Consider the following 14,778-nt stretch of genomic DNA (forward strand, 5'->3'; position numbering starts at 1 on the left):
AGCACTATTATTAGCGACGTACTATCGATCTGTACCGCTAATCGATCGATCGACCCGGTACGATTTTTTCCACTTTCTAAACGCGCGGGTCCACTCTGAGACCGCGTGGAATTTCGTGATTAACTTGGCCGTTTTTGTCAACGTCACGTTGGCAATAATGTTCGTTGGCGCGTAGAATTATTGCCTCATCGATGCCGTTGTAGACTCGCTCGCGCTTGTCTCGGGCCGCTCTTTTGTGGCTCGGAGCGATCGCCGATACCCCTATCTCCGTTCTTGAGCTACAAACGAGAGCCGTCCGACGCCTTTTCGCAACGCGAAGAAATCCTCTCGCGCCTTCCTCCCCTTTCCGTCTCATTTCCTTTCTTCTACTTGCATCTTAGCTTTCATTCACGCGAGCGTATCGATTGCATTGATCGCGCTATCAAAATCTTGAAGGCGCCGTCGATACTTCCGGTACGATTGACTGGCGATTTTTTTTCCCGAAACCGAGTACCCTGCTGGACATTGATCATTATTTTTCGCTGGCCGTCTTACAAGAAGAAAATAAAAACATGATTATATAAGCACTTTAAGGTTTTTCTATTTTTCTAACAATACCAAATTTATTGTCCAAATATATCAAATTCCTAGCTTGTATTTCAATATTTTTTTTCTCTACCTATATGCCTCTTTTGATTATCCCGTCCGTGCCCTTCATCAGCGCGTCGAAAAAATCTTGGTTTCGCGTCGCGATGAGTTATATGGCGTGGATATTAACTTTCTTACAACTCTGTTGATGAAGACGGTGCTTTTTTTGCTATCAAATCAGACTGCGAGACTTGATACGTAAAGCGATATATTTTTCACGCAAATTACTGGGTAAATATTTAACAGGAGTTGTAGTAAAATTTCGTGAAGTTTTTCGACAGAGTTGTCGATTTGTTTCTGCAACTATGTTCACGTTTGCTGGCAAACAGAAAATTGTTTGGATTATGACATAATGCTTACTTAAACGCAACGCTCTGTAATTAACCCTAAAAAATTCAAATAAGTTTATACTTTAAATAGTATTATTAAGCAGTATAACGAGAGTATCAATTTGACTTTTTATTTTATCGAAGCGTGAACTAGAGAGCGTGTTATCCGAGTTTCTTCCGCGATAACTTTACGTAACAATGTTATCACCTTGGCACTTACGCGCAGCAAAGATCCGTGAGTACGGCGGGAGAATGCAAAAAAGATAATAATACTTAATTACATACCGACGATATGAAATATAACAAGTAATTATATTTTATTTAGAGATAAAGATAAAAATGTGTAAATGTTTTACATAAATTTAAACAGAATGACTATATAATGATCAAATTGTTATTTTACAATATAATTATAAATAGAGAAATAATTTGTGTATGTTATTTATAATGCAATTTACTAAACGACGTTATTAGAGTGATAACTGTTATACCATCAAATTACTCGCAGCGACATTTACTTGTTTTCTTTGGCGATTCAACGATAAGAGTTTGTGTAATGTATGTGCGAACATTGTTGTTCAGTCAGACAGACTTGAATGGGATCGAATGGAGTACGATAATACGTCGGATCGAGTGGGCGTCGAGGATCGATTCAAACGATCGTATAGTACAGGCAAAGTTCAACCTTCATTAATTCAACGTCAGGTCAGCCGTCAATTAACTCGTCTAATCACTGAAGGATAGTTGAGTTTCTTTGCATTTCATAACATTTGTTTTTTAATTTTTTAAGTTAATTGCATTATTATCAATAATATTAAATTATCATAACAATTATAAGCAATTTTTCTAACGTGTATCATGGAGATTTATCAATATTATCAAAAATTGTAAAAATAAAAATAATTTATAATCTTTTCTCTTAAAATTTTCTTACAATTTAAAAAGTATCTATACTTTCTTTTTTTATAAAAACAATTATGGCTGAACGATACAAATTGTGAGATAAAGCGTAATCTAGCGTCTTAAGGATGAATGGACATCAACTGCTGCAGCTCTTGCCTTTAGAGCAGATCTTATTTATCGTCGATAAAAGAGAAGCCTCTTTCTATTTTGCAAGTTTTCAAACTGTTTTAATGAAAAGCATATAAAACAGGAGCATACTGCCACGCTTATAGATTATTTTTGTGAATTTTATTATTAATTCATTTGCAATCACTTGATAAATATCAAGCTTATCTCGAAGTATGCGGTACCAGAGCGCAGCACAAGTCAATAGAGAGCGAGCACTGAAGAAATGACATGTTGCATTTGATTCTTCTAATTATGAAAATCGAAATACGTCATATTTTGTCAAAAATGAGATGGATACATAAATAAGCGCCCGCGAGTCTTGAAATTGTTTAATTAATAAAAGTGAAACTTAATTTTTATTTTTATTCTTATGGTTTTTATTTTGATCATAAATACTTAATAAAATAAAATAAATAATGATAGCACAGAATAATTTATGATCTAAGTCATGCCTAAAATTTTTTTATTGTTAAAAAATAGCTTGTTTTATATAAAAGTATATTTTCTCTAGAAAACAAAGTTTCTAATTTATTTTGATTTGTCTCTTCTATTTTTGTATTAAAGGCTACTATGTGATTATTTAAGAAGAATATAATATTGTTTTTCTATTTTATATTGTATTATTTATCTTTTTCTATTAAATCTGTGTGAGCAATGTACAGAATAATAAAATTTATCAAAGCTTATTAGATTAAAATCTTCTTAGAGGAATACAAGGCAAAGGAAAATCGATAGGTGGCATTATCGCTTAGGTAACCAACTTGAAGTGTAATATTTTAATAGTAATCATAATGAAGTTACAGGATGCCTTTATACAGTATGTATAGATAGACAGTGTCATAATATAGTTTTCCTTAAGTAATTCGTTCAATATATTTATGCTTAATCATTTCATAAGTTTATTATCGTCTATAATGAGAGAGAGAGAGAGAGAGAGAGAGAGAGAGAGAGAGAGAGAAAGAGAGAGATAGAGAAAGAGAAAGAGAAGAGAAAGATAAAGAGAAAGAGAAAGAGCAAGAGAAAGAGAAAGAGAGATAGAGAAACAGAGAGAGGGAGAGAGAAAGAGAGAGAGAAAGAGAGAGAAAGAGAGATAGAAACAGAGATATGTAGAACGTGTATTCGTAAAACCTTTATGTGAAAAAACAAGCCTCAACTCGGTGATTACAAACGAACGATATATTCTTTGTTTCATTTTTTATTAATCGCGAGCGTACTTGGTACACATGTATACGCGTATACTATGCTTATCTCTCATTATTAATTTCCTCGCTTCATCGATGACACGTTAGGGACACGCATTTTAATATTTCTACTAGGTGGGTGAAATGCGAGGAACGTCCGTTAGCTTACATGACTCTTCTGTCTTGCCTACCGCAAGAGAAACCGCTTCAGAATCGTATTTATATATTAATAAAAATCGCGTTGAAACTTCTTCCTTTTATCTTTACAAATGTTATATCACCTAATTGTGGAAATTTGTACAATTTTTCGTAAGGGTTTTGTTGCCTCCTAATTATTTAATTATACACATTCTCTCGCGCCGCGTATAGTTAGGTGATTACGCACGACGCGTCAATTTTTTCTCTTCGTCGCTTTGGCTTCGCGGGCTAAAATACATCAATTTTGATACACGAACACGATGCGAAAATGTACTTTTCTTATTTCGCAGATTCTAGGTCTCGCAGCTAAATCCTGCAGATGGAATTTTTCTTCCTGTAATATATCATTTTTCATTCAGCTATATTCTAACAAAATCTAACAATCTCGGGGAAAATCTTCAAAATTCGAACTGATTGAAACGATTACAGTCATTTCACGAAAGGAATTTTACAATAATCTAATTTCGAACTCTCGAAGAGCGTCCGCGTTCTGAACGCGATACAACTAATACTGGCGTTCAAAAACAAACCAATCGAGAATAGCGCGCACATATATGTAGATATATTTCGGATTTAGAAACATCGGTGATTGGATCATTGATCGAGATGGATACATCGCAACTCGTTTACATAAAATTCGCAGAGCTCTCACATGGACGCTTTGATCGTTCTCGCTTATAACGTATGATCCCCTTTACCGAGCGACGCGATTTAATAATAATGATAAATTAACTTTATTAATAATAGCAATAAATAATATTACAGAAATACGCGCATCCTCTAATCGATGCTAAGGACGAAGAGGGGCGGAATGGGGATAACATTGAATTTCGTGCGCGTTTACATTCATAACAAGTCTGTAGAAACTATAGAACTAGACTATAGAAGAGCTTGTGACATGTGTGTGTGTGTGTAAGAAGGGGGCTAAATGGTCCATTTGTTGATCTTTACAATACGCTTTTCCAGTGCAAACAAACGTGGAGTGTAAAAAAGGATTACATAAGAAGAATCTTCGTTATGTTCGTCGAGTTCTTTACGTTTTTTTTTTTTACAGAGCACCTGTTTTACAAGTATAATAGGGTTCACTAAATTCTTTCTGAAAAATTCCGGTACGGATATATCAATGTATAATTATAATTATTATTATAGGTTGTCTTCCATGGATTTACGGTATCGATCGCGATATAATCACGGAGAATAACCCGATTATACTCGAGAATTGTTCGCCTTGTAGAAGCAAATGGTTGATATTCTGCAAAGTCTAAGTACGCGGACCGTTCTAAGCTAAATAATCCTGCATCGACATTATTCCTGAAGGTAACGCCGTCACGATCGAGAGTTCTAAGACGAACGTATATCCCACAATAGTTCTGTACACGAACGACGAGTTCTCCTCGTCCTTCGAAGCGATCACGCAGATCACCCAGACTGACCTCTGGGCTATGTCGAAATTTCGATCACCGGCTCCGCGGTATTATTATTGAGCAGCTCCTGCTTCTCCCTCAGCTTCAGGTCGTACTGCGAGGGCGACGGGGATTCCTTGGCCTCGATCGGCGACAGTCCGTCTGTCTCCTCCAACGGAGACACACCTTCCTCGCTGTCCTCGTCCTCGTCATACTCGACCTCCATCTTGGACTCGTTTATCTCGTGCAGACGATTGGGAATATAGGCCGGGTGATGCGGCAACCCGTAGCCGCTCTCACCGCCGTAAGTGACCTTGCCCATGAAGGATCTGATCTCGTCGAAGTAGGTATCCTCTCGCTCGTTTTCGTTGCTGCTTCCAGGCGAATCGGCGACCGACACCACTCCGCTACCGTCGTCAGCCTCGTGCTTCTTCAGATGTCTGTCGAGGTTGGTCTGCTGTCCGAAGCACCTCTCGCAGAGCGGACACTTGAACGGCCGCTGCTTGTCGTGGATATTCCTGACGTGTCTCTGCAGGTTGCTTGAGATGCTGAAGGACCTCTCGCAGTACTTACACTTGTACGGCTGCTCGCCGGTGTGCGTTCTCAGATGCCTCGTTAAATTGGCAGAGCGAGGGAACACTTTGCCGCAAAATTTACAGGAGTACCGATCCTTCATCTTGCCGTGGACGTGATGGTGATGGTGATGATGATGGTGATGATGGGGCGTCATTACTGCCTCTTGGAACGGCTTTACCCCAGGGAACGCGCTCAGCGGCGGCCGGGCAAGCAGATCGAATCCTGCTCCTGGCCTAGCGCCGCTGAGCCCGTTCATAAGCGAGCCTAAAAAAGGAAGCCCGCGCGGTGGAGCGAAGGGTGGAAGTGGAGGTATCAGCCTAGATTCCGGAGTACCTCCTCCTGGAGGTGGCGGTGCGCTGGGAAATCCCGGGAAGGTTCCCGTTGGACCGCGATACATCGTTTCGAGGAACAACGGGTGTATCGGTCTGGGATAAGCCATGTGAGGTGGTGTATTGGTCGGCGGTTGTTCAATTGACAGACTGGTCCTCAAGTGCGGGCTACTTCCTTGGACATCCTTAGACTCGAGTTCCATCGGCGGGGGAGCGGCAACATCCTCTTCCGATTTCGGACGATCGGGAGGTGCGGGCGTTTCCTCCATCGGTACTGGGGCTGGCGACGGAGTACGGCTTTTCCTATTTGCGGTTTTTGAAATAGCGTCCTGTTTCTTAGTCTGAACCCTTAGATCCAACGGTTGCTCGGTCGCCTCCTCCTTCAAAGTGCTTTCAGTTTCCATTTTTCGTTCGTTGCTTCTAGCTTCTCTTCTCTTTGAAAGATCGTCATCACTTTCCGGCGTCGGTTGAACAGGAGGTCTAGCCGGAGATGGCCTAAACGTGGAAGTGGCCTCCTCCGCCGTGGAGGGAGAGACCTTATTGTGTTGCGACAACACTCTTGGAGGGGTAAAACGTTCCTTCTTGGGACTGTCGCTCCTCTTCTCGACCTCTTCGATTTTCGGCGGGAAAAGCAGAGGAGTGTTGAGAAAATTCGGAGCATTTGGGAAAATTCCTGGATAAGGACCCATCAGACTAGGCGGATAAAAAGGCAAGCCACCTGGCAGGCTCACGGGAGGTCGTGGATACACCAGAAAGGGGCTCGTCGCTGGCGTCGGTAATTGAGGCATGGTTCCAGGCGGACCAGTCGGAGTCGTGGAGTCGCAAAATCGCTTATGTTTCGATAACGATGTTACCGTGCTGAAGGATTGTCCGCATTTAACGCACTTGATCTGCATGCGACAGTCGGCGTGCATGCGTTTGTGCCGGCATAAATTGGAGAACTGCGTGTACGCCTTAAAACAGACCTCGCACTGGAAGGGTTTCACGCTACTGTGAATGTGGGTGTGCTGTTTCAGGCCGGAACTGGTCGCGAAGGTCTTGCCGCATTCCGTGCAAGCGTGGCTCCTCGCCCCCACGTGATGCGTTCTGATATGGCGTTGTAGGTTTGATGGGTCCGTGAAGACCTGCCGGATGTTCGACTTTTAGCGATACTAGAAGATGCTACTGGCTCGGGATGTATTGTCTGGTTTCGACGAGTGAAGCGCGAATTTGAAGCTTACCTTTGGACAATTTTCGCAGGGATAGTTTCTAAGATCACCGTGAACGATAGCACGATGTCGTACCAGAAGTGGCCGCCAAGCGTAAGCACGGGGACAACTGTCACAGCGGTGCTGTTCCGCTGGGTATCTATGACAGGTCACCAGGTGGCTATCCAATCTGAAAATAAAAGATGCAAATATTTCATTCACTGTAATGTAAGAAACAAAATAAATCAGAAAGCTATATAAAAAAGGAAATAAAATAAATGTTTATAAGCGAAGATGAACTGGAGATCGTGTATAAGCTATATATTTCTGAAGAAAGCATATAATAGCATTTTCCTTTATCTCTTCAAAAGTTCATTTGAATTAAATATTCGATGGAATGGCGATAACTCCATTGCTATGTAAAAATATCTTCAAACGTTACTACACTTCTACCTGCAAAGTTTAATATATTTAATCAAAGCACCACATCGAGCAAGCAGGACGTGATACGGTAACCGACCTGCACCGACAAAGATTGCGTCGGGCGCAGTCTTGGATGATGACTAAGTGACTTCGGCTGAACAGTGGCGAGTCGGTTCTCGTGTAATAACGGTCGCACGTCCATGAAGAAGAGGGCGGCCGTCGCGCACGAACACACGCCGTCACGAAGAAAAGCCGTCCTAAGGGGATTGTCACGCGTTGCCACGCGGGTTATCGTCACACGGGATGGTGTGCCATGGTGTGCGGCGGCATTGATTTTACACCCCCGAACATACGCGCCGCGTGAAACTCATTCGTGGTGAGATAGTGCCTTCATGGTGCAACGACAGTGCGCTGCGCCAGATGAGCTACGAGCACGCGACGCCTTCGATGATGCATAAGGGGGTGGCTCTAACGCGCCCGATTACGAATCGCGGTTAGGGTTTAATGCCCCACAACAGGTGAATCTGCCGCGTCGGGGAATGCGGTTTAATATCAACTGAAAGAGCGAGGAGATCATCGATAGAAAACAGAAACGAGAACCAGATGATTTTAATCGAAACTGAATTGCCCATCACTTGAGTTGTGTTTTATAATGTGAATTATTTTTGATGGTCGTAAAAGGAATGGCAGATATTTATCAAACTAGAATTATTTTCAAAGACGAATGTGACTGCAAATAGAAGTTAACAAAAGAAGATAAATAAAAAGCCAATAGGAACTCATCTAGAGAGGAACTAACGAAAGAAGAAAGAACGGCATATTTTTTAGTCATAATGTACTTTTGAAAAATTATGCATGATTATTGCAGGTTGCAGTTAACAAGGCGTTAATATAATTTCATTCATGGAAGAAAAAGCGCTTAATTATGAAGCTTCATTGTATATTAGATAAGTACTAATATTTAACTGAAATGCAATGTTTAATTGGTTGAGTTTGCAATTAACGAAATATGGAGTATTTAGTGATAAACTGATAAAATTACATTTTTTACTCCAAAAATCATAAAGATTTGGATGTATTTAAATAATTTATATAATAACATAAGCACTTATAGTTAGCATTATTTTACTTTCCGTTACTAATTATTCTCTAATTAAAGGCAATGACGTAGCCCCAAGACAAAATGAAGGCTGACTAAGCATCATATTCAATCGTACAAGGAGTCTCAAAATGCTCAGGATTCTAAAGAGCACTCTTGAAACCGCTCGCGTGACAAAAGGCTTTCGCCAACTCCGAGATTTGAAGGCGATTACGTGGCACCCACTCTCTGAATTCCATCGATTAATTAATAATTGACGATGAAAATCGACGGACGCAACGAGCACTTTAATGTCGGTCGAGCCGTTGTCTTTTGATTTCGATCCGACGTATCGCTCTGCCAAGCACGTAATCGTCGCTCATCTGATTTGAAAAGCATATAATGATGTGCCATGAATCCTTGATGAGTCGCGCTTTGTACAGTCGCGCCAACGATAATAATCTTCGGATAATAGAATGCGTGAAAGTATGATAATAAAGGTATCTGGCGGCAATAACATTTTTGCGGATACGTGCAAATATACAACAAGTAAAACAACTGTTCTCCAATTTAATATAAATTTAACATATATATTAATGATAAAATTATTAAAACGCGATATTTCTCCCTATGTGAAATGGAAAAACAGATTGTTTTAAATGTCCCATAAATAATATTTTAAATAATAAATAAGACTTTTACGCTTTTTTAATGTGTTTGTAATTTTCCAATGCACATTTTTGAGAGATACAAACAAAAAAATTCATTACTTATATTTTCTAGTTTGTTTAAAAGATAGTATATTGTACAACTAGTGGGAAAAGTGGTCGATTCTGAATGAGTGTGAAGTTGGTCGCACGAGCGTCGCTCGTGCGACCATCACACTCATTTGGGCTCGACCACTCTTCTCACGAGTTGTTTATACTATTTTTCCTAACAAGAGCGTGAAACAGGCCGCTTTTCGCGCTTGTTTTACAATTTCATTTCTCCACTAGTTGAGAAATGGCTCCATTTCTCAACTAGTGGAGAAATGGATTGTTTTGTTCACTCAAAACAATTGCGAAAAGCGGCTTATTTCACGCTCGCGTTAGGAAAAAAAATTGTACAAAAATCGTAGCGCAATCAGTACTTACAGTTCGATATCTTGAAACGGCTTGTCGCAGACAGTACATCTCGTTTCTCCTTCTTCCTCGTCCTCCTTGTCCTCGTCGACAGTTCCACTGTGCTGAGAGGCTGTAAACGACGAATACAACAATACAGATCACAAACAATACATGCCGGCGATAGTGCGAGTAAAACTCGCAATTTTCTCGCGATTTGTGTATGTGTGGTCGTATAGCTCTATAAATTACAACCCCCTGCAAACGATGATACGTGACGTGTCGTGGTGTGGGCGAATTACGTGATCCAGAACCGCGCGAGGGCCACAGGAGTGGCGTGACAAGTGGACTCATGGATTGTTCCTGAATTATTAAATTAAACCGGTGATATCGCCTGATCTACAAAATGAAGACTTCGATGTTTCTATAGAATTCGACGACGATTTAATAAGCTTTGTGGAAATAGTGAAAATAATTTTCAACAAATTCGCAAAGTTCACGCCAAATTACTCAACTGACATTACAATATTTACGTAATTATACGCTTTTGATTGTGTTGTTAAATAATTTTCGTATACAAATTTACGCTAGTATTGATTCATTTTTATTAATTAATTTGATGCGGAATTAATTTAAGCGTGGGTTTAACATGGATTATATTTATTCTCGGAATTCAGGCAATTAGAATCGTATATCGCTTCTTAATTATAAATTAATTTCAAACATATGCGATAATTTCTAATGGTTGTTCCAGTAAAATAAATAAAATAATTTAATAATTAAAAATTAATTTATAAAATAGTCATTAGTTTATAAAATATTTACCGTCCAGTTAATGATCTCTCGACCAAATATTGATCTATATTTACTATCTATAATACGATTGTATGCTTAAAAAATCAAACAGATTTGGTTACAACGCGAGTTCAAGTTACTTCACTACACTGTCACTTCTTCTTTTTCAATAAGTGCGATCCGACACACAAGCGATCACGAAGACAATAGACACAATGATGTTTTCGTTAGTTGGCGATATACCGTCCAAGTAACTGCATACGCAAACGGGGATATCCAGATTCGCTTGCTATTGGTAAAAGCGACGTTGGGGACCAGCCAATCGCAGGTGAGTCTCGACAGCCCCCCAGCGGCATTTCACCCCCGAATATCAGAGCGCAACGGCAGGTAAAATCAGAAATCCATGAAGGAGACAAAGTGGGATTATCAGTGATTAAACACGCAACTAACATGAGTGCTAGCGTAAAATATAGTGTCTAAAATAATGTATACTAATCAATTTCTATGTAAAAATTTATCTAGTATAGTCTATATCAATTGTCTGCTTGTGTACAAATATTTAAAAATGTAAAAAAATGGATGTAATTAATAGTAAACAAATTGAAAGAAACAAATTATAGATTTAAAATAATTTTAAAATAATTTTAAAAACTCCCAATTTTTAATTTGTATCGCGAGTATAAGCAAGATCTTGCTTAAGTTTGAACGATATCCGACCTCCAACGGTTATTTAAATCTGCCGCTACACTTGTTTCGACCATATGGTCGAGTGATGGCCCCCAACGGACCTTCATGGGAACCGGGCACAACCCCCGTACCACCAACTACGCCCAACGCCACGCTAACCCCCCTTAGTACGTTAATCGCTCGTCTCTCCATGGCTAATTCGTAGCGGCACGCCGTGAATTTAGACAATGAAAGATGCGGTCGACCTCTATCACCCTCGAGACGGCATAGTTTGAACCCGTCATATTGAAGAAACGATCGAGATGAAAAACGAATATTAATAACTAATAAATTATAATCAAGAATCATCACGGATGTGAGATAATGTTCAGATGTGCTAGGTAAAAAAAATGTTGATTTAAATACAACAGAAGAGATATTAGAATACGGAATTAATCTCTTTTAAAATAATTGTTCAATGTATGTAAATTGTTTTCAATATATCTAGCTGTACAAAGTTTTTGCATAAATAATTTATATAATTTATATAACATAAATAGGTAGAAAATTTTATATGTATATAAAAACATATGTTATAATTACAGAATGATAAATATAATTCATTTTCTTATAGCAAGAATTTTTTACATAGAACTTGAATCAAAGAAATATAAATAACTTATATGAGAATTAAGTAAATATCGCATATTTACAACATATAATATTCACAAACAATCGTTTCTCTCAAATTTATGAAAACGGTTGAAAGTATTATGTTAATCTACCGCGTAGAAGGAGTAGCAAAGTCACGTTGCGGAAAGTCAACAGGTGGGATCCACTGGTAACACCCCCCGCAGTCGAGTAGTCAGTTGGCAGTTGCATGGGAAAAAGTAACGGAAATCAATGTTCTTGCTGCATCGTGACGTTCAAAATTCAAACGACATCATTAAAATACGTCGATAAATATATCAAAATAAATCTATTCGTTTATTCACCTATGTTTTCGTTTACTTTACACTTTTCTGTCAGTTTTTTAAGTATATAAATTTTTTTTTTAATTAAAATTAAAAGGGTTTTGATGAGATCAAGTTGCATTAAATTCTTGCAGTCACTGTAGAAATTGTATAAATAGCTTTCTTTTCTCAAATATTAGTGGCAATTATGACGTAGAAAAATGTGCTGGTCTAATGAGCCAAAGATCCGAGTTCAAATCCGACCAAAAATTATCAGTTTTTATTTGATCGCCACACTAAGAAAAAAATTTGTTGAAAAATGTAAAATGTGTTTTATCCAACTAAAATATTTAGTCCGATACGTTCAACTAAACATTAGTCAAATTAACTAATTCTTGATTTGAAAATTTTGATGGTTGATATGAATAAGCTATATCTTTTTTAATGCAACTTAATTTGATAAAGGCCAAATTTCAAGACGCTATGGCTCGATCTTGAGCTGTAGTACCATTGAAGAAGAAGAAAAATTCGATGAAAAGGAAAAAGGTAACTTCTTTCATGATAATATATTAAGAAGTCAATGATCTATGTAATATATGTGTAATATATAACTATTTATATTACATATGTAATATTTTTTGTTCAAAGATTTAAACAATACACGATTTTGCAGAAGTGTTTTCTTATTCCTAAAATACATATAATACGAATTTTTCTTTTAGCAATACTCACATTTCTTGCATTATACGATAACTATGAAAAAAAATATTTTTTTCAATTAATCAAACGGAAAATCGATATCTGCTTGGATCTTTCAGTAACAATTTGTCGCACGCGACCGTAGCGATTTCGAATCAAACGTCAAATAAATGTGTCATTAGTCCGATGAATCAGATGGGGTTGTAACATGTCACACGTACCTCCCTACCTCGGAGTACACCACCCCCTCAGGAAAGAGTGTCGCGTGCCCTTTTGTATGCGTATACCCCTTTTTTCTCATTCGAATCGTGCCCTTTTTTCGGTCTTCCCTGAGACCTGGTTATGTGCGTGTTAATCGACAATAGTTAGCTATAAATTATCCGCTACCCTAAAGAGCTATCGGAAAACACGCCGATGATATAAACGCGTTTCTCGGGTGCAAAAAAGGGAAAACGGCGATAGAAAAAACAAGCACCGCAGAAAGTCACAGTCATAAGTCACCGTAACTGTCCGCAACAATTGCATCTGCCATGTTACCGCAACTCAATTCGTATGTAAGTCGAAAAATGTCTGGGAAAAGTTATAATGTTGCAGTTAACGCAAGTACTTATCGTATCGACAAACATATGCAGAGATATAATATTAAATAGTTATCTAAGTGGTTAGATTAAATACATATGTATTATAACATCATCATCATAAGTTACAATTACTTGCAATATTATCCTAATTATTTGTTAAACTTTCTTTCTCTTAATAACTTAATTGAAATACGACATTTAAAAAATTTATTTTAATATCTCCATGTCCTCATTTTATTATAATATTTTTAATTATTAAGATCTTTTCTTCCCCTAGATACAACATAACATTGAAAAAAAGAGAAGATCTGTATCTATAAAAAATTAATATCGAAGGCGGATTGAATATTGAATACGTGCAGGCGGAATATAAATTTTTTAATGCGAATATTCGGTATAGATATATGCACGTCTCTATGAGATTAAGTTAACATACAACTCCGGTTGAATGCTTCGCTACGCGCACCCCACGTAGGCGTGTTAAAATGATTCCTCGCATCTTTTTCTTTCGCTTTCCCTTGTTCGCTTTCCCTTGTTCGCTTTCCCTTGTCTCTCTCCCCGTGAAAAAAAATGATCCGTCCGAGGGAGAGACGCGGCGCAGATGCCCCTCGCAAGGGTTGATACGGAACGTACGTCGTTTGTTTGACATCATTATTCCTGCTGCACGCACCAGCTTGCCGGAGATTCCCTCGTAAAAATGGCTTTACTGGATTAACGCCAGTACCACTCTTATGCCATTTAAAGTCGCGGTATTAATCTCTCTTAATGCGTAAAATTACGTCCACCAAAAACAAAGATATCGGTATAACGAACAAAGATCTCAGTATAATGAAACGAGATCTGCAGAATCAATATCAACAAAAGAAGTGTCAACCATACAGCTGATGATATTAATAAGTTATTACCTAATGCCTCTCTCTCATATATTGAAATAAATTAAATAATTGCAAAATTTGCGGACAACTTACATAAATATAAATTGTTAAAGATATAGTAAATTTTATTAATATTTACTGCTCATTAGTAATGTAATTACTTTGAAAAGAATTATTAAGATATTATTAATATAAAGCGAACAAAATTCGCAGATGCAATTTCTTCCACGACCTAATCTGCCTATTATTGTAAAAATAAGGTTCTTATATAATTTCTAAATTAATTCAGAGAAAGGAACATTATTGGTAGGCTCGACTTAATTACCGCTCTAACTTTCTGCTACTAAAGCTATCTCATAAAACTGCGTCTCCCTTTTGGAGTCTGTTCCACCATTCTATTTTAATGTGTATGTAAATGAGCACGTTTTCTCTCGTGATTTTGTTGTTTGACAAAAGCATTATTATCTTTACAATATTTTTTCTTTAAGTAAAAAAGAATAGTTTACTTTGTCGAATATTTATATAGACATACTACAGTACGTATAATAAATGACATAATTATTTATATAGATATCATGTAAGTGTATAATAAATGATAACATGTGATGTTATTTCTGTACTCTCTAAATCTGAATCAGTGAATAGTCACTGATTCAGATTTAGAGAGTATGTATTTTTAAACGACTGAAAAAATTTCAGCGAAATAC

The 14,778-nt window shown here is 37.9% G+C and overlaps 1 protein-coding gene across 3 annotated transcripts in view; it reads right to left on the reverse strand.

Annotated features, from left to right (window-relative positions):
• Window positions 1-2,788: 2,788 nt before the first annotated feature.
• LOC139809606 (transcription factor hamlet) overlaps window positions 2,789-14,778 on the reverse strand; it is an 80,184-nt gene continuing 68,194 nt past the window's right edge. For 2 of the 3 annotated variants that reach the window (XM_071772611.1, XM_071772610.1), the window contains exons 6-8: window positions 9,536-9,635; window positions 6,935-7,091; window positions 2,789-6,853 (exon numbers count right to left, since the gene is read on the reverse strand). In XM_071772611.1, the coding sequence (XP_071628712.1) occupies window positions 4,847-6,853; window positions 6,935-7,091; window positions 9,536-9,635 (2,264 nt within the window). In that variant the 3' untranslated portion in view covers window positions 2,789-4,846. The remainder of the gene's footprint in view (window positions 6,854-6,934; window positions 7,092-9,535; window positions 9,636-14,778) is intronic. The other variant, XM_071772612.1, reaches the window with a different exon arrangement.

Source organism: Temnothorax longispinosus, chromosome 3 (assembly GCF_030848805.1).
Source record: "Temnothorax longispinosus isolate EJ_2023e chromosome 3, Tlon_JGU_v1, whole genome shotgun sequence".
NCBI classification, from domain to species: domain Eukaryota; kingdom Metazoa; phylum Arthropoda; class Insecta; order Hymenoptera; family Formicidae; genus Temnothorax; species Temnothorax longispinosus.